At 33.3% G+C, this 26,317-nt stretch overlaps 1 protein-coding gene across 1 annotated transcript; it reads right to left on the reverse strand.

The window, feature by feature from the left end:
- Positions 1-24,747: 24,747 nt before the first annotated feature.
- Positions 24,748-26,067, reverse strand: LOC107896952 (uncharacterized). The gene is made up of 2 exons (XM_041078548.1): positions 25,836-26,067; positions 24,748-25,301 (listed from the first exon to the last, which is right to left on the reverse strand). Exons 1-2 carry the CDS (start codon positions 26,065-26,067, stop codon positions 24,748-24,750), a joined length of 786 nt encoding a protein of 261 aa, XP_040934482.1.
- Positions 26,068-26,317: the final 250 nt, after the last annotated feature.

Consider the following 26,317-nt stretch of genomic DNA (forward strand, 5'->3'; position numbering starts at 1 on the left):
AATTTAACAAATCTCAAATTCACTTCCAAACACACATATATAACATATAAAGCATTAAACATTTTTCATCATGAATCTATAACATGACCGAATGCTTAATTATTATTATTTTTATCTCCCTCAATTTAAATTCGGCAATCACATAATCAAATACTAAAACCTTAAATTTCAAGCCAAAACAACTAGCAAACTCAACACATCCAACATAAATTTCCATACCAATGACATCAAAACATCTACCAAGAATTTCAACCTCCATGGCCGAATATCAATCTTCCAAAATAACAAAAATTCGAACCATGAAATAGGTAGAATTCAAACTAACCATTCAAATTATGCCTGAATTTCCAATAGTAGCATTACACATACTTATTCTAGCAATTTCCTTAGCCGAAAATTTTAACAAAAATTTTCTTCTTTCTCTTTTCTAGCTACGGCAATGGAGGAACAAGGATGAACCAACTTTGGTTTCTCCTCCCACTAACACATATTTTATTTCTCTTATTCATTTATTCATCTTTAATTCATTTAATTTATTATCAATTTAATATTGTAAGAAAACATAACTTAGTGGAAATGATTTTGTCATGGCTGGCCACTCAAAGTATTTTGGGTAAATTGACATGCAAGTCTACATTTTTTTTTATTTGCATGCATTTGTTGGTCACCATAAATGCAACTTTATTTCATGGAATGTTAGCAAAACATAAGTGAATTTATCACAATTCAAACTTTCACTTCTTTTACCCAAATTACCAAAAATTTCTTATCAAGTTTCCACGTCTAATCTTGATCACTTGTCACTATTTATCAAATTGGAGAACGTCTTATGGTTTTGAGTACATCGCCTACTTGATGACATAGTCCAACTATGGTCTTATACTAGCTCTGCTATTGTCGTGCCGATGCCTATCCCAGATGGGTCTTATGCTTAGCACAAGTTGAGCCGATGCCACGTTCCAGACGGGTCTTACACTAGCTCTTCTGTCTCGGTGACGATGCCTGTCCCAGACAGGTCTTACACTTGCACCTACGAGGCCGATACATGTCCTAGACATGTCATACACTAGCTTTCATATTTCATGTATTGCCATGGTCCAACCATGGTCTTTTCCGTCAATTTATTAGAAAACGATCGTACTCATTCCCTGCGTTCCATCCAATTTGATCTTCCATTACAATTTTCATGCTATTATGATATTTATGAATCTGTAACTGAGATTATAAAGCATAACATTACGACATCTTGACTTCATTAGTCTAGACATAAATGTCAATCTCATGCATATACTGATTATTAACCAGGCAATAAAAGTATTTATTCATACATTCTGTCATTTTAAACAAATTTTCTCCTCATAATTACTAAGCCAAGTGAGTTAGGTACGTATCATCATGTGAATACTGACATGTACGAAAGAGCTTATCACAACTTAACTTTCATTTCATTCCACATTTCCCTATTCTTTAACTCGTTAGTATCACAAAATGAGTACTAGTTCATGTAAAAAGAATCATAAATTTCTTTTCATACCTTTCCCATTTTCAGCATATCACAAGCATGATTCATTAATCTCAATTTTACTCTTATCTCTATCAAGATTTGCTCGGTTGGACTCATTCCTATCTTAACCAATAATTTTGTTAAGGCCGGGAGATATCACACTATCACGAATAATACTATGGCATGTATAGCTAGACTCTCTTAAGCTAGGTTAGTCCGAGAATCGACTAAACCATGCTCTGATACCACTAAATATAACACCCTTTGACCGTATCCCTCGCTGGAATAGGGTTCGAGGTGTTACCCGACTTAAACTCAATCAATCACAAAAAAATCGTGCCGTAAAATTTCAACCAATTTAAAAATTTTCTTTTCACATGCAATCTGTCCCATATATGGGCTTACGAGGCCCAAAACATACATCTGGGGTGGTTCAGGACCCAACCAAAACTCATGAAAAACTTAGAAAATCTCTTGCATCAAAGCTTCACACACCAGTGTGGGTATAGAGCACACGTCCGTGTGCTACTACCATGCATACAAATTTGAAAAACTTAGATGCAGGGGACACAAGGTTGGACAACACGCCTATGGGGGCAGATCGTATGCCACACACGGTCTAGACACACGCCCATGTGTCTACCCGTGTGGACAATTACAAGGCTATTTTCCAAGCCATTTGTCACCCTCGCAACATGTGCACATATACTTATCCAATAACATACAACATGGCATAAATGAGCTCTTAAACATCTACAAACGTTGTGCTCAAGTCATTTTATTATGCAATAAATACCATAGAATTTGCTCACATCACAAGAGATAGTATCATACATATATATGAATAAACATTTAGGTCCACAACATCATTAGCCAACATAGGCCAATTCACATGGCCAAAACACTTTATCAATACAAGCCAACACCTTTGGCTAGATTATAATATCACATACTCAACATTAAAACCATATACGTGCCATAGTATTACTCGTGATAGTGTGATATCTCCTGGCCCTAACAAAATTATTGGTTAAGACAGGAATGAGTTCCAACCGAGCAAATCTTGATAGAGATAAGAGTAAAATTGAGATTAATGAATCATGCTTGTGACATGCTGAAAATGGGAAAGGTATGAAAAGAAATTTATGATTCTTTTTACATGAACTAGTACTCATTTTGTGATACTAATGAGTTAAAGAATAGGGAAACATGGAATGAAATGAAAGTTAAGTTGTGATAAGCTCTTTCGTACATGTCAGTATTCACATGATGATACGTACCTAACTCACTTGGCTTAGTAATTATGAGGAGAAAATTTGTTTGAAATGACAAAATGTATGAATAAATGCTTTTATTGCCTGGTTAATAATCAGTTTATGCATGAGATTGACATCTATATATAGACTAATGAAGTCAAGATGTCGTAATGTTATGCTTTATAATCTCAGTTACAGATTCATAAATATCATAATAGCATGAAAATTGTAATAGAAGATCAAATTGGGTGGAACGTAGGGAATGAGTACGATCATTTTCTAATAAATTGATGGAAAAGACCATGGTTGGACCATGGCTATACATGAAATATGAAAGCTAGTGTAAGACATGTCCGGGACATGCATCGACCTCTTAGGTGCAAGTGTAAGACCTGTCTGGGACAGGCATCGTCACCGAGACAGAGGAGCTAGTGTAAGACCCGTCTGGGACGTGGCATCAGCTCAACTTGTGCTAAGAGTAAGACCTATCCAGGATAGGCATTGGCACGACAATAGCAGAGCTAGTATAAGACCATAGTTGGACTATGTCATCAAGTAGGCGACGTACTCAAAAGCATAAGACGTTCTCCAATTTGATAAATAGTGACAAGTGATCAAGATTAGACGTGGAAACTTGATAAGAAATTTTTGGTAATTTGGGTAAAAGAAATGAAAGTTTGAATTGTGATAAATTCACTTATGTTTTGCTGACATTCATAAGAAATAAAGTTGCATGTATTACTGAGATGTATGAAAATATGTTCATAATAAGTTGGAAATTTGAAATGTTTGAATCAATGTGCGTAATGCTATGTTGTTGTTGAATGTGCACTTTCTTGAAAGTCAAATGTTTAAAGGTTTTACAATTTTCACCCCTTACCAGAATAGAGTTATACAGTGAGATTCTCGAGAGATACATTGCATGAGTTTGCAAAAGTGAAATTAAAGAGTACAATAGTGTAATAGTATGGGACTAGTGAAAACAGAATTAGACAGTTGAGTCATGATTGAATTATATTGATGATTGAGTGCAGTAGTTATAGTCGGGCAGTTACTATGACTTCTTCGGGGCATCCTATGTGTACATTTATCTTCAGAAGTATATGTGACGGTTTAATTCCAGAAGGAATTTTTGTCATATGAGAACATTAGTTTAGCATACTAATAAACGAAAACATCGTTGGTTTGTTTGGGTTATGTTTGACATTTATATTTCTTTCTTTGGTATTTATTCCCATATGTGAATATAAAAATCAACAGAAAAATATGTGTGATGCTAATACTCTGTTTCTACTGATTATTGTTCGGTTGAATATTGTGAAGAGTATATTGTCTCTGTTATTATGGATTTCAGTAATTATGAGTGACATTGTTCTTTCTGGACATTTTCTGGGATATCACCGGAATTGATATCATTCTATATGGGTGGTAATTTACTAATATTCTGTGTAACTACAAACATTGAAATTTTTCTATATCGGTTTCTTATGATTTCATGTGATTATCTGTAAGAAATATTTATTTGACAGAGTTGATTATGTTTATTATGATTATAATTTCTGGCTTGAAATGTGAGAGTATAGTGGTACCGTCACCAGAATTATATAAGTTGTGATTCTGCACTGGTTGCTGTTTAAACCATATTTGATTCTCTTCTGTGTTCAAATGTTTCATTAACAATCGGGATAATATTTATTATAGGGTTGAGACAATTTTATTATAAACTTTTTCCTAGTTATTGTGAAAGGTTCGACATCATTAAAAGTGAAAATGATAGAAGATCAAGATTAAATCTGTATAGTGATATTTCGGAGGTTATCTTTCTAATAAGAAGAAAGATGTGATTTGAGGGATAGTCTAAAAGAAGAATCTGAATTTGTGAAGATTTGGTAAAAAAAAATTATCTATCGGAGCAATTCTATGAGAAAAGTTCAAGTTAGTTCGATTGTTGAAGCTTCTTTTTGCACGAAGATATTATCAACCGAAATGTCAGTTCTGGTTCAGCTTGAGTTGAATAATGAGTTTATAATCTTCAACCATATGTTAATGAACAGTTTGATTTGTGTTCTAATGAAAGAACGATGCCCAAATTTATTCGTTGGTAAGATTTTCGAGGACGAAAATTCCTTTAGGGGGGAGAGTTGGGACAGCCCTAATTTGGCCCTAGTCGTAAAGTGGTTTTGGGACCACAAAACCGAGTCACAAAAATAATTAGATGTTATATTCTTGGTTATTATATGTGAAAGTGCATGTGTGAAAATTTCATGCTTTGATTTTGTCATTTGTGAGTGAAATTATGAAATAGGACTTATGAGAAAATTCTTGAAAATGTGATAGGTTAATTTGTAGTGGCCAAATAAATTGTAGTGCAAAATAGGAGGATTTGCATGTCAAACTTCCCACTTTAGTTGTAGTGGCCGGCCATGATGGGAATGATAAGCAATATGTGCATTTTATATTATAACTTAAGTATGGTGCAAATAATATATTCATTTTATTTTAGCATTATAATAGTTATTGGATGATGGGCATTTCATGTCTTTTATATTAAAGAATTAAATGTTTAATAGATTAATAGGATGAAATATGAATTTTTATAATAGAAAATGGTGATAAAAACAAAGTTACACCCCTCATCTCTTCATATTATTGCCGAAAACCATAAAGAAAAGAAGAGAAAATGAAGCTAAGGCATTCGGCTATAGGGAATGTATAGATTAAGCTCAAGAGCATAAGGAGCCAATTTTGGATAAAGGGAAAACGAAACTAGTCGATTAGTCAATCCGTAGTTATTCGATAAAATCCAAGGTAAGTTCTTAAGTGTTTGTGTTTGATCATGTTATATGCTTAAGAGTTGAATAATCATAATTAAAAAATGTTTGATTGTACATATGTATATATATACATATGTTCTTTGTGTTGAATGACTATTAAATTAAAGTTATGAGTCATATGTGACTAGCATATCTAGTCGACTTTGATACTATTAAATGATGTACTAAGATATGTGTTCCAATGTGGAAATTAAACCCTATGTGGTTGAAAGGATGAAAATCTTTGTTCATAGATATGTGTTTCAGTTATACGTAATTGAAGTATAAGTTATGAAAGTGTTAAAGAACTGTTTATCGAAATGTGATATACAGGCTTCGGGCCTAGCAGGCTATAATGCCGATGAAATGATATCGGGCTTCGGGCCTAGCAAGCTATAATGCCGGTGAGATAATATCGGGCCTCGGGCCTAGCAGGCTATAAAGCCGGTGAAATGATATCGGGCTTCAAGCCTAGCAGGCGAAATGCTGGTGAATGAATTCAGACTTAAAGGTCTATCAGGCTTATGGCCGGTGATGAAATCAGGTTATTACCTAACAGGCGAATTGCTAGTGAACTATTAAAAGTGTGGTGCTATAAGACTATGGGCTAATACGATATGTGGATTCATTCCGTAAAGTAAATTATTCAGATACGAACAACCTAATTATGTACATGTGAATTAAATGAATTTGATGATTGATGTGAATCGAACATATGAGAAATGGTTTCATGTTTATGTTCAACTATGAGACCTTGTGTCAAATCGACAATTGAATTCGTTCAATTCATTAAGTTGGCCAGGTATGCGATATGTACTTATGCATGTTAGATCGATTGGAATTGAATCACGAATGTGAATTGAGAAGCATAGGTGAAAATGCCTATGTCATATATGTGAGTAAGGGTAAAACCATCGTAAATTATCGATAAGGGTGCGCTATGTGCGGAACCACCTTATAATTGCTAATTTGAATGGTTGTGTGCGAATCATTGAGCATGATGTATTGTATTGAGATTATGCTTAAGTAAAAGTATAGATATATGATGAAATTGATTGGTGATATACATGTTTAAATAATATGAATGCGAAGAATGTGTGAAAGAGTAAATTTGTAATAAATCTGCTTGGGACAGCAGCAGTAACGTGATTTTGGAAAATCACCATAAAATGTGGGAGTTGAGTTAGAAGCTGAATAAATTATGTAATTAAATCAAATGAGTCTAGTTTCTTATAAAAGAAACCGTGTAAGCAAAAGAATTACTGATAATGAGATATTTGAAGTGGCGTGGGACAGAATCAAATGACTTTGGGGTCCCCTATTCTGTTTTTAGAAAATCATTATAACTTTTACAAAAATGGTTATAAGATAAAGTTTATATTCCTAGACTCCTTAATGAGTCTAGTTTCAAATGAAATCAACGAGAACATATTTTGAATTCTGTACAATGAGAAATTTGACTCGTAGTGAAGAGTGGTCAGATTAGTCAAATAGTGAAACAGGGGAAACTTTAAGAAAAATCTGGTATTGATTGGCCAAACCAAAAATTCTGAAACTTTTATGGATAGAAGATATATGAGTCTATTTTCAGGTAAAATTAATGTCAATTGATTTGGAGTTTCATAGCTCCAGTTATAAATAATTTAGTGACTGTTGCTCAAGACAACAGCTTGTTGTGAACTTGAGTATATGTTGTAAACATTGATAAAACATATAAATGAGCTGCTAATTGTTTTCTTAAGAACTTACTAAGCGTAAAGCTTACCCCCCCTTCTTTCCCATGTTCTCTAGGGTTGCCAGGTTTGCTCGGGTTGGAGGCCATTAGAGATACTATCACACTGTCGAGTTCACGCTATTGGTGTAAGTAAATCCTAGTGTTTTGAGTCTATGGCATGTATAGGGTTTTAATGTTGAGTATGTGATATTATAATCTAGCCAAAGGTGTTGGCTTGTATTGATAAAGTGTTTTGGCCATGTGAATTGGCCTATGTTGGCTAATGATATTGTGGACCTAAATGTTTATTCATATATATGTATGATACTATCTCTTGTGATGTGAGCAAATTCTATGGTATTTATTGCATAAGAAAATGACTTGAGCATAACGTTTGTAGATGTTTAAGAGCTCATTTATGCCATGTTGTATGTTATTGGATAAGTATATGTGTACATGTTGCGAAGGTGACAAATGGTTTGGAAAATAGCCTTGTAATTGTCCACACGGGTAGACACATGGGCGTGTGTCTAAACCGTGTGTGGCATACAATCTGCCCCCATGGGCGTGTTGTCCAACCTTGTGTCCCTTGCACCTAAGTTTTTCAAGTTTGTATGCATGGTAGTAGCACACGGGCGTGTGCTCTATACCCACACTAGCGTGTGAAGCTTTGATGCAAGAGATTTTCTAAGTTTTTTATGAGTTTCGGTTGGGTCCCGGACCACCCCAGATGTATGTTTTGGGTCTCGTAAGCCCATATATGGGACGAATTGCATGTGAAAAGAAAAGTTTTAAATTGGTTGAAATTTTACAGCGCGGTTTTTGTGTGATTGATTGAGTTTAAGTCAAGTAACACCTCAAACCCTGTTTCGGCAAGGGATACGGGTGAAGGGTGTTACAGTAACAGGCTTAATTTACAGATCTTAACCCTCTAAGCAGTAGGGAAACAGATCGAAAACGATGAGTCTTAAACCCCTAAGCAGTAGGGTAACTGGCTGAATTTACAAATCTTAAACCCCTAAGCAGTAGGGTAACAAGATGAATTTACAGATCTTAACCCCCTAAGTGGTAGGGAAACAGATCAAAGACGATGGGCCTTAAACCCCTAAGTAGTAGGGTAACAGGTTGAATTTACAGATCTTAACCCTCTAAGTAGTAGGGAAATAGATCGAAGACGATGGGCCTTGAACCCCTAAACAGTAGGGTAACAAGTTGAATTTACACATCTTAACCCCCTAAGCAGTAGGGAAACAGATCGAAGGTGATGGGCCTTAAACCCCTATGCAGTAGGGTAACAAGCTGGAAATTACAAACCTTTTCTCCCTGAAGTGGCACTGGAGAGGTTAGAAGCCACAGAGATCTCCTCGAAGTTTCAACGGAGTAGATTGAAGTCACATGTCTTGTCTCCTTGAAGCTGCAGTAGAACAGACTGAAGATAGCAAATCTTATTTCCCTGAAGTTGTAGTGGAATGGAGTGAAGCTATGAATAAACAGATCTTATTTCTTTGAAGTTGCAGTAGAGCAGATCAAAACAAACCTTACCACTAAAGCTGCAGTGGAGCAGTGGAGCAGATTAAAGCAACAAGATGCACTAGGCTGGACGAGGCTACCTAAAGAAGAGAAGCACCAGAGAATTCGAGACTCAGCAAGACCGGGCAAAATTGGCCTTTCTTTAAGTCTTTACTCTATTCTCGTTACACGACAAAGAAGGACAACTATTGTAGGCCAATTTCGGCCCATTTACAAAACATACCCCAAGCCCAATACCTAAACAGAAACCCAAACAAATCAAGACCCAAATACCCCAAGCCTAAAAGAGCCCTAGCCCAATACAAAAAAATCAGAAAAAAGAAACCCTAGCCGTTCGGCCAACTCCTCTTTGTCCCCCCACTTGCCTCTGACGACCCTGCAGCATCGGCCACCAACTTGGGTCAAATCCACCGCCACTGGTACCTGCAAACATTAACGAGACAAGACAGAAAGCAAGTAGCATGTAAACGGCTATTTAAAGCCGAATCCAAAACCATTGTGTTTTGGGGTATTTTTTTTGATAAATGAAAAACAACTTTCATTTTAAATATATGAGCAAAAACAGAGAAATCGAAATACCGATAAGCAAAGTCTAATAACCTAAGGTGATTGTTTTTTATTTATTATTTCATTTTTATTTTTTTCTTTCTTTTTTTTGAATACATTGACAGGCATTAATATATATATTATAGATACATATAAAAATATATAAAAAAAATTACAAATACCTATTCGAATTTCCGGCCACCATGTACGGTGGCTGGCGGTGGCAGATCAGCGATCATGGTGGTGTGCGGTGGCCCTCCTGGCCGGGATCTGGGATTTTCCCAGAGAGAAAGGGAGAACTCTCCCTCTTTTTTTTCTAAAACAGCAAGGAAATGAATGATTTCAAAAAAAAAATTTGGGTTTTATAGGCTGACGAAACGGCAACGTTTTAGCCCTCCCCCCAAGGCATAAAACGACGTCGTTTTGGGGTGGAGTAGGCCGACCCGACCCGTCCGGCATGGGATCCGCGTGTTTTTTAAGCGGAGGGGTTATTTGCGCTTTTGGCCCCTCCACTTTCACATGACTTCGCAATTGAGTTTTTTTTTTTAATTTTAATCTTACCCTGGAAATTGTCCTGCTTTTCAACTTGGTCCAATGCCACGTGCTACATTTTAAGACGGGGGGAATATTACATTTTCAGTACTTCTAGGTCGTGCTCGAGTTGCAATTTGGTCGTTTTTTTATTTCTTTTGAAATTCGCCCCAAAATTCGTTTTCGTTTTGATTTTTGTCCCTCTTTTACTTTTTCTCATTATTTTATTTTAATTTCAATATTATATATACTATTAAATTTTATTATTATTATATTTACTATTAGCCTTAGTATTATTTTCACTTAATACTTTTATGTATATATATTATATAGTATTATTTTTTAAAATAAATACTTATATGCATATATTTATATAATATTATTAATAGTTAATTTTTAACATTATTATTTCTAATATTTACATACTACGTAAATATTTCAACATTATATTATGCATAAATTTTTTTACTACGCATATATATCTTTTAATATTATATTTTCATTATTATGTATATATATTTTTAATACTACATTTTTTTATTTTCTATTATTACGTATACATTTTAATATATATATGTATATACTTATATATCATTATTATTAGTTTTTTTATATTATTACTGTTTTCAATAAATATTGTATATATTTTAATCTAGTATAATATGTTTCACATATATATGTTCCCTACTATTTCACAATTACATTGTTACCATTATTATCATGTTTTAATACCATATGCATTATTATCTTTTTATACTATTATTTATATTGTTATTATTATTATCATTTTCATTGTCATTGTCATTTTTATTTTGTCATGTTTTATTTATTTTTATTTATTTATTTATTCACTTATGTATTCGATTATTTCATTTTCTTCATGCATTTGTTTACATTTACATATTACTAAACTTTGCTATTATTTCATCTTTTATAATTGCTCATATTATTATTTTTGACACTGTCGCACCTATTATTATGTTATTATACATATTAATACCATAATTTGCTTTTATGTTTTACTATAAATCATGTTATTTTTTTACTCAATGTATTAAAACAATTCTTTCATAAAAGTAATATCCTGTACTAGGTAATTCGAGATAATCGTGCCCTACCTTACTGGGTTTCGACATTTCTCATTTCACCTAAATAACGAAATATTCTTTTAAATTGCAATACGAGTTTTAAAGAACTGCTTATTTTCGGAGATACGGGGTGTGGTGCCCTAACTTATCGGGTATGACATTTTTGTTACCTCGAAATAAAATTTTTTGCAAATAAAGGCAATATTCGGTGTTCAGAAATTCGAGAAAACGTGCCCTAACTTACTAGGTTTCGATTTCCTCGTTCACTCTAACTAACTGAATTTCCTTTAAAAGAAGTTAAAATATATTAATTTTAAATAGAAGGCAAGCTCAGTCTCAAAGTTCGAGATGTCGTGTCCTAACTTACTGGGCATGATATTTTATTACTTCGGGATGAGAGGGTTCGTAACATCCGTTTTAATTTATTCAATCATTTTAAATAATACAAAGAGGGATCGTATTTTAAATTCTTTCAAGTTTTCAAAATTTCGACACTAAGACACTAATTAATCAACTAGGTACCAATCTTGGGCGTTCGAGGGTGCTAATCCTTCCTCGTATGTAACCGACTCCTGAACTCGTTTTCTGGTTTTCGTAGACCAAAAAATTATCGTTTTAGTAAATCTTAACTTTTATTAAAATGATTAATTTAAGGTGATCCGATCACACCTCGTCAAAAAGGATTGGTGGCGACTCCCGTTTTAATTTTCCAAATAAAGTCGATTCCCCGTTCTTTAAAAAATGGTTACAACACCTAGTAAGTTGAAATCGCGATGGTCAGGGCCTTTTGATGTGATCAAGGCCTATCCTCATGGTGTAGTGGACATCAAAGATACCAAGAATGGAGTAATTTTTAAAGTTAATGGTCAACGTTTAAAGCACTACTGGGGTGTTCATGGGATTAAGATAAACAATCCATTGACCTTCGAGATGTTTGAGTTCAAAATCTTTTCTATCTTTATTTTCTTTATTTGATTTACTTTAATTTCATTTTTTTTACAATTTTTTTCTTTAATTAATTAATGTTATTTTCATTTCTGGTTATATTTTTTATTAATGTACAGCTTTAGCAAGAATTGCAAGGAAAGAATGAAAGTGCAAGCTTACTAGATGTAGTACCAAGGGGTGTTTGCCCCGACATTTTGAAAAAGAATTATGTCACGAAAAACTGGGTTATTGACTATTGAAGTAAGAGAAAATAGAGGTTGACAAGAAAGGACTGTTCAAGGAAGAGATTTTGGATAGTTGAGCCCATTCTGCTAATTAGGTAGCCCATGAAGAAAATGCCAAACGTGTTGCTTTAAGGCTAGGTCATTCTAGGGTTCCCTCCAAAACATTTTTATTTTATTTATTTATTTATTTATTTTTCCTTTTTCATTCAACAAAACTTACTCTACAACCTTTTTTGAACCGTCAACACCATTACCCCCTATTTACTTCTCTTCAACTGCCCACACCTTTTTCATTTTCCACAATTCCTTCGCATTTACCATTTCTTTTTTCTAAACTTCTCTGGCCTCTCTTCTTGCACTTTAAAATTCCTTTAATTTCTCTTGAGTTGTGTTATTTTTTGTCTAACTTAAACCACATTCTCAAGGATTTGTCAACATTCTTCACTGGAAAGAGTAAAAACCACTTCCAAAAATGTTGAATCTTTACAAGCAGGTGCTACCCAACCTAAAACCTTCTTCAACAATGTTACTGCAAAGTACATCTCCCAGTGACCATTTTGCTTCGAAAATGATGATGTATAAATTGAGCTATAATCGAAATTGAATAAATTTTTACCCTATTCCATGTTCAAGTAGAGTCGAATATAGTTGGCATGCCATAGAATAAATCTAGTACGGGTTACTTTGACTATGAGTCAATAGTTGTTGGGCACACTTTTACTTTAGTCATATCGATGAGCGTATGGCACAAACTATTTACTTCAAATTTGTCCGATGAGGCACTAGGTGCCAAATTGGTATGATTGGTTAGATCTGTGTATCCGTTCGAGTCTAAGTCAGGTTAATAGGGGTACAAATTATAAGTTAATGATTAGTATACCAAAATAAATTGATGTTGTATATTGAAACTTAAAATATGATTACGATATACAAGTACCGAAAGCATGCAAACTGAATTATAAGCTAAAGAATCAATATGAAAATAATTGTTATTAAATTGACCTTATTTAAAAATAAAGTATATTACGTTCTTGTATTGCAGATTTTTTAGATTTTGAATACCATCGTCATTGAGTGTTGGACTGTATTTAAATTGTTGCATTTCATGTTTAAATTGATTGAATTATATAAGTACCACCGAGTTTATATTCAGTGTATGGTTTTATTTTTCATGCGCAGGTTAGGTTCTTTTTTGAGATTCAGAATATAGACTTTAGCATCTCACGAAAAATCCTGGACTCAGCAAAGTTAGTGAAATTTTCTTTTTTTATTTTATGGCATGTACCTAATTGAGCCTTATGGTATCTTGTTATATCTAGTATGTTTGAAATATAAGTTAGTCAATGTATTAATTAGATATATATAAGATGATATGTAAAAGTGATATGAATGGTTGATGCCTAGATTGAAATAGTATGTTTTGGCTAATGTGAGAATGCATATGCATGTTATATGTGCCTTGGATATACCTTGATATATATATAACATGATGAATGAGAATTTTGAGTTAATAGCTGGTTGAGTTATTGAGTTGATGATAATGTCTTAAAATGTTGTTTGGTATGTTTGAACTTGTGTTGGTGTAATGCAAAGATGATGGACTTGTTTTTGGAATGATTGGATATTTAGGAATGACTTGAAATGCTTGGAAGATATTTTAGTAATTTAACAAGCTATTTGATGTGTTTTGGTGCCAATTTACGGCATGTTGAATTGATTAATTTTTGTATAGGTTAGATGAATGAATTGGTATGCTTCTTGGCTAGTGTTTGCAGGTCCTCAAGGGTACCTAAAGGTACCATTTGAACAAAATTGATTTGGGCATGGAATGGATAAAGTATCGATACCCTAGCGTAGGTATCGATACTTGACATTTTCAATTAGTTTTTCAAGCAAATAGATAGCCAAAATGATACCGATACTGGAAAAAAGTATTGATATCTATATTAGGGTACCAATACTTTACAATGTTATCTATACATTTTATCTTTGTTTGGTTTTCACAAAAGAAATAGTGTAACACCCCACACCTAGGCTAGACATTATGATCAAATCTTGAGGAATTACATTAACTCGTTTAAAAAAATCTCCAGATTTTAAATAGATTAGTGTGTGCTTCGAAAATATTAATTTTGGCGAAACTCTTATAAGTTTTTAGAAAACAAAAGCGTCAAACTTATTTTTCTTACAGAAAAAATTAATTTGTTACTTAGTTTTACAGAGAAAATTTCAGAGTAGTTAATTTGAAAGTTGTGATTTCAATTTGTGAAATTTGCATATTATCAAAAAAAAATCCGATAGCTAATCCAAAAAATTTGAAGAATAAAGTCCAAAACATTTATACTGTCAAAAATGTCCAGAATTAAGTTAAAATTATAAACTGTCTTTTTATTTAGCTAAAATCATATTCGAGCCCCCACACGCCACCCACTCCTAAGTCCGCCAATTACCTGAGATGATAAATTATTAGGTGAGTTATAAAGCTCAGTGTGCTACTTAGCCCATAAATCAAACAGACAATAGAAAATCATATGCAGATTAATACAGGTGACATGGCATGTCATATTAGGCAATGCAACATAACAGATAGTTCATATACGGATGAAATGGCGTATTAAGTGATGCAACATAATAGACATATCAAATACGATCCTACCTCCATCCGCTACACACCATCTCCGTCCCACCCAACACACCAAATAGGGTAATTAATACCCATCCAACCCCACACACCAAATGAGTGATCGTGTGTCACTATACAAAAATATGCAGTCAAACTGCCAGATATAATGCAAAAAATCACTAGAATTAGATATATGCAGTGTTTAACTACCAGAAATGAAGATCATCGACAACTAGAACTTCCTCCGTCACATTATCATATCCCACCCAACTGCACATGAAACAATATAACATATATTCAAATGTATTCAAAATAATCATGCTCGAATATACTTAACTAATCAGAAACATGCTTACGATGCTCATAGATTTACATATTAGAAACAGACTTTATAAGGCAGGCATACATCCAAAATTTATGCAATCACATCAGAATAACAATTTCCATTTGTAAGACAACATATATATTACTTAACAGAACCTATAGAATTACTAACCTCGAAATGAGCTTCAAAACATGACCCTAACTAAACTTTACTAAAAATGGGCCCACACGGCCTGACACACAACCAAGCACATGCCCGTGTGGTGTCAATAGTTTCAATTTTTCTCTGTTTTATGAAATTTTGAGTTAGCGCAACACACTTTATGTAACACCCCAAAATTGGGCTTAGGATTTTTAGGGGTATTTTAGGAATTTTAGCCTTAGAGTGTTCAGAATTTTGCAACATGATGTATCGGTAATGTTTTTTACTATGGTTTTAAGAAAATTAAATCAATTTTTGAAAATGAGTTTTAAATACCGTTAATTTTGAACATAGGACTGATTTGTAAAAGAGTTAAAATTGTAAGTTTTTAAGAGGAAATTAAACCAAATTTTAAAAATCAACCTAAAATCATCCCTTACCTATAAGCTTCACGTTAGTCTTCTCCATATTCATGCTTTACCCGTCCCTTACTCCCAAAGCTCCTTTATTCTATTTTTTGTTCTTCAACCTTAATACTCTTGATTTTTATCATTACCCAAGCCAAATATATCCATAAAATCCAATAAAAACACCCAAAAACACCATAGATTCCTCCATTGTCAAGCTTGTGGATTTTTCAGGCTTTCAATCAAATGCTTGGATTTTCGTTGTCTAAGGTAACGATTCAAATCCTAATTAGTTTTCAATGTTATATAGTCTTTTAAGTGGAATTTTTAGCCATTAAATCGCATGTTTTAAATAAAAGCAAAAAATTGGGTCGTTCATGGTGGATTTTGAGATTTTGGGTGAAAACATGGTTTCAAAGTGTTTTGCAATTAGTTTTGACATGGTTAAGAGGTTTCTAAACTTACTTTAAAGTTTCATTAAGGATTTCTAAGGATTTAACGAATTCTCGAAAAATAGGCATAAAACATGTCAAAAAATTCGATACTATGAATTGACTAATTTAGTGTAGTTTAAAGGTTGGGAATTAGTTGTAGGTGAATTATAGGATGAACAGAATTGGTTTTAGGCGAAAAGACTGAGTATAGACCTAGATATTCGAATGTAAAGATTGTTATGTTATAAGTTTCGGTTACATGGGAATATAACTTAGGCTTATGTTTTTTATTGCTTGTGGTGAGTTCTTAGATCATTATTGGATGCATTTTTTTGTTGAAGTTCCAAATTCAATAGGATCTTCTTCGAGAAGGAAAAAGGTAAGGAAAAGCTAGTTTAAGCTTTCGACTTTTCGGCGAAAGCATAATCAGTGGGTGTTTGGAATCATTGCTAGTAGACATGATTCATAGTGGTAATTGGGAGTTTAAGAATGGCCTAAACCCCTATCCTATGTTTCGAGCGTAAACTCTTTATTTCCCTTATTTTATTTTTAGTAAATTATGTGATTATGAGAATATTTATGGATGGATTATTATGATGCAATATTGTGATATGAGATATGTGTGATGACTGTTGTGAATTGTATAGTGTTATGGGAATATTAAATATGCCAAATAATAGTGATGTTATGTTAGCAATATAAATGTGTAGTGAAAGTGTGCAAAAATCGGTAAGTACGTATGTGTTGAACTGTGAAATGTGATGCTAATGTAACATGTTATGTATGTGATAAATTGATTTTAATGCACTCATATGTGGTTGGATACGTGATGGCTCAATGAGCATTATTTCGGCACTTTAAGTGCAATTAAATGTGAATCCGATAAGCATGCATTGTGTACAAGTTTGTGATGTGAATTGATTAATATGAACAAAGATGATGTGCATTAAATTAGTAATTAAAATTGTGTAATTGTGGATATTTTGGCCTTGTGACCCTATGAGACCGTTGGATATAGTTAGCATGCCATAGGATTGTGAGTACTCACCTATATGTGTTTTTTTATTTGGGCGTTGAGGCCCTGAGACATGTTTGGAGAGATAAGGGAATGTGAGCTAAGCTCCATTCATCGGGACATGTTTGGTGTGTTGGAGAGTGTTAGCTTTATGCTTCACTTATGGGACATGCTTGACTTTATGAGTCTTTGTGGTGTGTTGGAGATTTGTGTATTCGATGAGTGATGATAGAGTTCATTTTTACGTTTCATAGCTCAAGTGTCAAATTATCTTAATTTATGATTATGTAATTATATGAGTAGGTGGTTGCTATGCAAATTACCTTTAAAATGTATATATGTGTAATGAGATGTATGCCTAAATGAGTATGTGGTTGCTATTCAAATTATCATTTAAATGTGATCTTATATGTTGTAATAATACGATGTGAGATGGATGCAAAAACATGTGAATAATATGCTAAATGAGTCGATTTAAGTTTGATGAAAATGTTAGTATGTTCTTATAGTAAATTCTGTATGTAATTGTGGTTTGGATTGTTTCTATTTAACTTTTGAATGCATGTGAATATATCAGCAAGATTTGTCGGTTATTGAAGCATGTATACGTTGTTTAGTCTTGATGAATTATTTTTAAATGAATTATATATAAACGAGTGGAGTGTAATTGCATGCAGGATCATATGTTAGTTTTACGATTTAATGAAACATGAATATACTATTTTGACTTGATTAAAATATGGTTGTGAACATGTTGTAGTATGCTTTTGTTTAACCTTTGATATTGTGTGTACATTATGGTTATTCTGAGCATTCACTGAGCTTGTTAAGCTCACCCACTCCTTTTAAACCATTGCAAATTAGTTGTGTGCCGGTGTGAGCGGTGTGGTTTTAAGGGGTGATCCAAGAAAGTCCTTTTTCATTATTTTGTAGGTGTTATTATTATTTGTTTTTGTTTTGGGAATAAGGCAATGTGGTAGACTTTTACTAATATTTGTCATGATGTTTTAGATGCCTTCATAGGCTATTTTTTCCTACTTAACATGTTTGTTAGATATCATCAATTATGATCGACATGATCCATATGCCAACAGTAAGGATTGTGGAGTTCTTTCAGTCACATTAGAGCTCTCGATTGCACCCATCCAATGGTCAAATTTATAGTTTAAACCGAAAACTTTATCCACATTTATTTAAAAGGATTAGATCGAAAGTTCGTTGAGTTTGCAAGTTCGTTGCACATTCCGTTGCAACAAGAGATAAGCAACTAAAAGAGTAAAAATAAAAATAGATTCAAGAATGGGCTATTGATAAGTGATCATCGTGACTATATTTTAAGCCTCTTTTTTACTTAGTTTTAAGTTGTTTCCTAAGAGAAATTTCATGCATGTCATTTTTTAAATGATACCTAATATTAGTCTATACTTATGATGGTGCTTTTATCTTTTTTGTTATTATAATATTTAAATAAAATAATTAAAAATAATATATCCTAGGGTTCAACCATGTTAACGAGAATTAGACACAAGTGTTTTGCTACTTCAAACTGATTATTGAACCATGTTAGCAAGAAATAGACACAAGAATTTGATCCCATTTGTGTTTTCAACAATTTCTCTGTGGAAGCTAGCCGCTCCTACATATATTTTCTTTTTATTCGATCTTTGAAAATTTTAAGATGCTAAATTGACCTTCACTATATTTTATCGCATAATAACTAAAACTATTTTAATAATTTATAATGGGAAATATAACAAATTTGTTTATTTATTAACCTCAAGAGTATATATATAGCACATAATCCAAAAGACGTATTTGAAGAGTAATTGCATACATGTAAATATTAAGGTTGATGTCTTTCAAGCTCATAATTAGACATTACAATGATTAAATGTTTCAAACATAATACAAATGATCATATAAAATTTTAACCTGCTAAATTTATTTAAAATATATAAAACCTTTTAACCAGGATTGGTAATATGAAAAACATTAATAGAATACAAAATCACAACTAATCATGACCATTTGCATGACAACGACGAGCATGAGGAGGACATGGAGTTGGTTTTCCTGATGCTAGATTTCTATGAATCACTTCATTCTTCTCCTTAACTACAATTTTAACCCCAAATATGAACACAAAATATTCAATTAAAAAACACTCAGAAAGAGATCATAAAAATAAGTAATGAAGAACAAGTTTTATATATAGTTTTAATTCAGCTTACCGGTTAAGTGAGTGTTTGTTGTTGAAGATAGAGGCAAGGGTAGAGAAAATGACAGCAGTAGGACTAGTATCAAATGCACCGCTGATTACTTGTAGAGCATCTTTCGTTCCTCAGAATCTGATTTTTGTGCTGATGTTTTTGGCTGCTTCATACGACTTTATTTATTTTGGAGGAGAAACAAGACTGGAAGTCTATTGGTATTATTATTAATATTATTATTATTCAATGACTTCGTCGGACTCGCTTGTCGACTTTCTTTTGTAGGAGAAAGAAGACTAAATTAGTTTTTTATTATTACTTTTTTTGACAATCCGTCGTTGAAATATCATTGTTCTTACTTTTATTTTATTTTATTTTATTTTTTACTTTTTATGTAGCTTTGTGGATGATTATCTTTTTAAATAATTATTTGTAAAAATTTAAACATTAAATCTCTCTTAACTTTCTATTATTTCTTAAAAAAACTTATTATTTAAACAAAATTAAACATTATCTATATATAAATTTATATATTTATAGTGAACCACGTAATAATTCTTAACATCTCATTAAAAAAACTTTCAAATAAATATATAAAGATTTCTTAATTAAGTGTGAGTGTATATATTATCATAATAATTGCTACATTAAGTAAAATCAAATTTTGATCCCATTTGTGTTTTTCAACAATTTCTCGGTAGAAGCTAGTCAGAGGTATATATATATATATATATTATTCTCTCTTTGAAAAATTAAAGATGCTAAATTCAACTAAAATATATAAACCTTGATTATTTATCACATAATAATTAAAACTAATTAATTATTAATAATGGGACAAATTTGTTTAATTATTAACCTCAAGAGTATATATTTTTTATTCGTCGCACATAATTAAAAAGCGTATTTGGAGAGTAATTGAACACATATAAATATTAAGGCTGAAGTCTTTAAAACTCATAATTAGACATTACAATGATTAAATGTATCAAACATAATATAAATACATGAATATATCAAAATACACATCATATAAAATTTTAACCCGCTAAATTTATTTAAACCATATAAAAGCTCTTAAGTAGGATTAGAAATATGAAAAACATAATAATACAAATCACAAGTAATCATGTCTAATAACCATTCATTTGGGTTGCCCTGGTAACGCAATTTCTTAGCTTCTGGCTATCAGCAACGTGAAGGATGAGGACATTATTTACCATGACGACGAGGTTCATGTTCTTATTTATTTTGGAGGTCAATTAGTATTATTATTATTATTATTATTACAACGAAACCTCGTTTTCTCTTGGTCTCTTTTTCTTCGCATGCTCATTTATTATTGTTAATTTTTAACTTTCTACTGATGCTTCTACTTTTGGGGTAAACTACTCACTAAACTATTTATAAGTTTACATTTTAATCATTCGACTTTAAACAAAATGATCACTAAACTATTTAAAAAATTTTATTTAAGTCACTGATTGTTAAAATCGTTGATGTATGACATTTTCTATTCGCACCACCTACACCAATGAAAAGCTCTCATCCCCACTCTTTCCTACAGTTCAATATTTTTTTTTATGAAACAATTTTGAACGTTAAGAATTTCTAACCAAAATCCAAACATCTTTCAATCTAAGGTTTGTTCTTCTACTCATTGATGAGTACTGATTCACCATACCAATCATCGAATCATCGCTTGAAGCTCCCTAGCTGGACTTTTTAAACAAAAAAAAAAACACTTGACAACCTTGTGACTTAAATAAAAACTTTTGAGTAGTAGTGACTTAAATGAAAACTTTTGAATAATTTAATGACAAATTTGTAACCGTTAAGTGAACAAAACATAAAGTTACTGATATTTTTGTGACATTGGCTATAGTTTACCCTAACTTTTATTATTATGTTAATTGGTTTTTTAATCATTTTCATATATATTTTTTCATTTTTTAATAATATATATAATATATACAAACCTTCTTAATGATAGCCTCATTTGTCTACCAAGATTTTATCTTCTTCTTTTTTTTTTTTTTTTTTTGCTCAATATTGGTATTACCATACCGCAAATGCAGTAAAAAACAGACAAATGCACACATACCCTCTAGCAAAACAGACCACACTCAAGAACAAAAACCACTCACAACCAAAAAACCATAAAAGCACTACAGAAAACCTAAAAACCCCCTTGAAAATGCAGCCCCCGGATTAAAAGAATGAAAAACCAACATCGAAACACCATAAGACTCCAACAACAACAAACCCACACCCTTGTACTGTCATAATTACCACAGACCAGACTCACCATCAAGCCTTAAACATGCAAGGCCTACTCATTCCAGCAGTTGCTAATGTATCTGCCATTTCATTACCATTCAGCTCAACTAATGAAAACGATAACTCTCCCACACAGACAATCCTCCTTTCTAAATTTGCAAATGTAGCTTGTTGCGACTAAAGTCTCCTTGTTTTGTCCAAAATCCAATTATACACCACCCTGAACCCATTTCAACAATTAATAAACCTAATCCCTTCCATCTTATCTCAATAAAAACATCCAAGGCTGTGATAATTGCTCCTAATTCAGCTGACTCTACATCACAGGCATCACTTGGACCTGAGAATAAAGCTTTAACAATACCTTCCTCATCTCTCACCACACCTCCACCTCCCAAAGCAAACTCTGAAACAATTCCACTAACGTTAAATTTCAGCCACCCATGTGGAGGATAACATTAGCCTCTTGAAACAGGATTTGGAAAACTGCACTTATACAGACAAAACCACAATAATCTCCCTTGAATCATGCACTCATCGAAAGCAGCTCTTACCCACAATAATGCCCTCATCGAAAGCAGCTCTTACCCACAATAATGCCCTCATCTTGGAATGAAAAATCAGAGTATCCATCGACAACACCTTATTTTTAAACATCATCTCATTCCTAGCAAGCCCAATAGACCAACAAGAAGCCCAAATTGCAATCAACCACATACTCTTGCAAGAACCATGAATCTTCACTTTGAAACATAACGAGTAAAATTCTTCAAAGTTGCTCACCACTTTCCAGCCAATGTCCCACCAATTAAAATCCTCCTCTAGAACCCAACAATAAAATTACAATTAAAGAACAAATGGCCGCCCTCTCCAGGTCCCGATTATACAAAAGACACACATGCAAAATGGCTTGTAGATTCACCCCTTTTTTTTATTAAGAAATCCTTCGTGGGTACTCTGTTAATAGCTAACAACCAAAGAAAACAACGCACCCTTGGAGGAACCTTTAATTTCCATATTTTATCAAAAGAAAAGATGGAATCATCCCCATCATCCTCAATCAGCAGTTTAGATAACTGTTTCACTGAGAACTCTTATTTACTATCGTGCACCCATAATATCTGATCCTCCACCTCTAAAACTAAAACCAAACAACTCACCCTATCAATGAGATGACTAAAAATCCCCAATTCCCTATCCAACAGAGGTCATACAAAAAGATCTTCCCATTTAACATTACAAAAACCACTATTGAACGAATAATAAAAAACCGAACCATTTTTGAGTTTAGCCAAACGAAAAAGTCTAGGGAAATCTAGATTTAATGGACCATTACCACACCATTTATCCACCCAAAAAAATGTTACCTTTCCATTCCCAATCTTCCAACTAAAATCTTTATCCCCCATCCATCTAGCCACTCTAGCATCCAACGAATTCTTAACTATCCCTCTCCAAACCGTCGACATTTCTTTCAATTTGTTCGCACAAATCTCCAATGTTTCGCATTAGTGCCATACTTAGCTAATATCACTTTACTCCATAACGCCTTTTTATCAAGCACTAAACGCCATCTCCGTTTTACTAACAGAGCTTTGTTCTTTATCGCAAGGTTAACCACTCCGACTCTACCTTTTTCTTTTGGACTGCATATCTGTTTCCAACTAACTTTCGCCATTTTTCGTTTGCCATCAAAACTACCCCACAGAAAGTTTCTCCTAATTTTATCAATTTTTTAATTATTGTCACCGGTGCCTGAAATAAGGACATGAAGTAAATAGGCAGAAATGATAACGCTGCATTAATCAAAACTATCCTAGCTGCCCACGACATAGTTCTACATTTCCATCCCGACAATTTCTTTCTAAATCTCTCAACCACAACCTCCCACATAACAACTCTCCTCGAATTTGCTCCTAATGGGATACCCAGATAACAAAAAGGCAACACCTCGATCTTACATTTACAAATAGCTGCCATACAATAAAGAAATTCCTCATTCACACCAAACCCCACAATACATGATTTTTTGAAGTTTATACTCAATCCCGAAAAAATCTCAAAACAACGGAGAATGAATTTCATATTTTCCACCACCTTTTCCTCTACCTTTAAAAACAAAATAGTGTCATCCGCAAATTGTAAATGTGAGATCATCTGACCCGGAATAACACCTTGAATACCTTCAATAAATCCCAATGCCCCTGCTTTTTCTAGTAACAAATGTAACACTTCTGTTACTAGAATGAAAAGGAATGGAGATAAAGGATCTCCTTGGCACAGCCGTCTACCAAAATTAAATTCTTTTATAGACCATCCATTTACAAGGACAACTACTCTCGTAGTTGAAACACATTCCATCGACCATCCAATCCATCTGTCCCTAAAAACCATCTATCATAAAACTAATTCTAAAAAATCCCAACAAACACAATCGTACGCCTTCGAGAAACCTAGTTTGAAGATCAAATTTCCCCTATTTCTTTCCATTTTCTTCATCCAATGAATCACTTCATTAGTAACAAGGATACCATCAAAAAGCTACCTCCCTCTAATAAAGGCGCATTGTGTCTTACTCACCAATTCACCAATAACCACCCTTAATCTTCGAGAAAGGACTTTTGCATTAATTTTATACAGAGAACTAACCAGAAAAACTGGACGAAAATCAATAATATCACTCGAATTTTCCATTTTAGGAATTAAAGCAATAAACGAACAATTGATGTATCTTTCAAGCTTCCCAGAATTATAAAAATCTAACATCATTCTAAACAGATCATCTTTAACTATATTCTAGCATTTCCTGAAAAAACACATGCTAAACCCATCCGAACCAGGAGCTTTCGATTCCTCACAACTTATACTGCATCTCTAATCTCCTCTCTTGAAAAAGGTTCCTCCAGCTTTTCAACTTCACCATCCTTTAATCTCCTAAAATTAAGCTCCATTTCCGTCCCTCAATTCCTCGACCGCCCCTGAAAATGATTTTTAAAGAATTCAGACACTCTCTTTTTTAACTCCCTTGGTTCATTACACCGAAATGTCCCAATTTTCATTCTGTATATAGTCTTTCTTTTTTCTTTTATCTTAACAGCTATATGGAAAAAAGTTGTATTCGCATCGCCTTCTTTCAACCATATCATTCTAAATTTTTGTCACCATAACGATTTTTCGAATTTCTTTACGTCCCAAACATCAGAATTCAATCTTTTAAGCTCCTCCGTTTCACTCTCACTCAACATTCTCTGTTCATTAATTTCATCTAACACTTTAATCCTATCTTCACACTCTATAGTTATATTCTCTAACACATTGCAGTTATCCCCGTTCCACTTCCTCAAGACCCCCTTAAGTTTTCTCAATTTTCTTGCTACTTGACCATTCAAACTACCCATGTTAGACCATTCTTTCTCTATCAAGCCCCGCACATTTTTTTTCTTAAACCACCTATTAATAAACTTAAATGGCCTAGGACCCCAATTGATTTCAGTATCTACTAACAAAATTGGTATGTGGCCTGAAACTGATCTCTTTAACCCCAGCTGCTGTAAATCCTTAATCTGAATCAACCAATATTCTTCCAATAAGAACTTGTCAAGCCTGCTTTTTTTGTTATCCGGGTTGTACCATGTGAATTTCTTTCCCAACATTGGCAAATCAATGAGATTACACTTATGAATAAAACTATCGAACTCTCTAGACCCCTTCTCTGTTCCCAAACAATTGCTCCTTTCACTTCTGTAACGCACCACATTAAAATCTCCTCCCACAATCCATGGGCTTGCAAACTAGGTTCTTAACTCCATTAACTCCCTCCATAAAGTACTCTACTTAGACACAATGTTAGGAGCATAAACATTGATTAAAACCACATCTAAGTCCTCATTAACCCATTTTCCTTCAATAACTATCAATCTGTCATTACTCCACTCTTTGGATAATTTGAATTCATCTTTATTCCACATTGTCAATAGACCACGCGACCTATCTATAGTTGTAGCGAATCTAAACTGACAAATATCAACCCCTCATATTTTACTCACAGCTTCCTTAGTTACCACATCTAGTTTTGTTTCCTGGAGAAAACAAACATTCACTCTAGACAAACGACATTCTTTTGACAGATTCCATTTTCACTTCCAACCCTAACCCCCTAATATTCCATGATAAAATTCTCATACCCTAACTAAATCAATCTACACTACAAGAACAAATACAGAAATTCAAAATTCAAAAAACTCACCAACATTCTTATCTCTGACGCGTTCGAATCCTCTATCTTCCTCCCTATACTGCCCCTCTAATATCCTAATTTCATTGATTACTTCTTCCTCATCCCCCCTCACACTAAGCCCCAACTTCTTCCCTACTTCCCAAGTTCTCTTTGCCTCCCTTAAAATAACCCTCCTACGATTGTTAATGTCTGAATCAGATAGCAATAAATTTTTCATTGATTCTTCACACCTTGTTATCATTTTACCCTTCTCAAACTTCTCCCTTCTATCCCTCTTCTACTTTTCCTTTGTCGACAAAACACCGTCTTGAATTTCGCGCATCGATCGAATCTTTTTGTTCGAAGACTTTTTTTTCTTCTATTTTGACTTAGTTGAAAAAATTCCTCTTCAATACTAAACCTTGCTTCCGCTTCTACCACACTCCTACCCCCCGAACAATTACCACCTTCTTCAGTAGCAATTGGGCTACTATCTTCTTAGAGACTGTCCA

Source organism: Gossypium hirsutum, chromosome A10, assembly GCF_007990345.1.
Source record: "Gossypium hirsutum isolate 1008001.06 chromosome A10, Gossypium_hirsutum_v2.1, whole genome shotgun sequence".
NCBI classification, from domain to species: domain Eukaryota; kingdom Viridiplantae; phylum Streptophyta; class Magnoliopsida; order Malvales; family Malvaceae; genus Gossypium; species Gossypium hirsutum.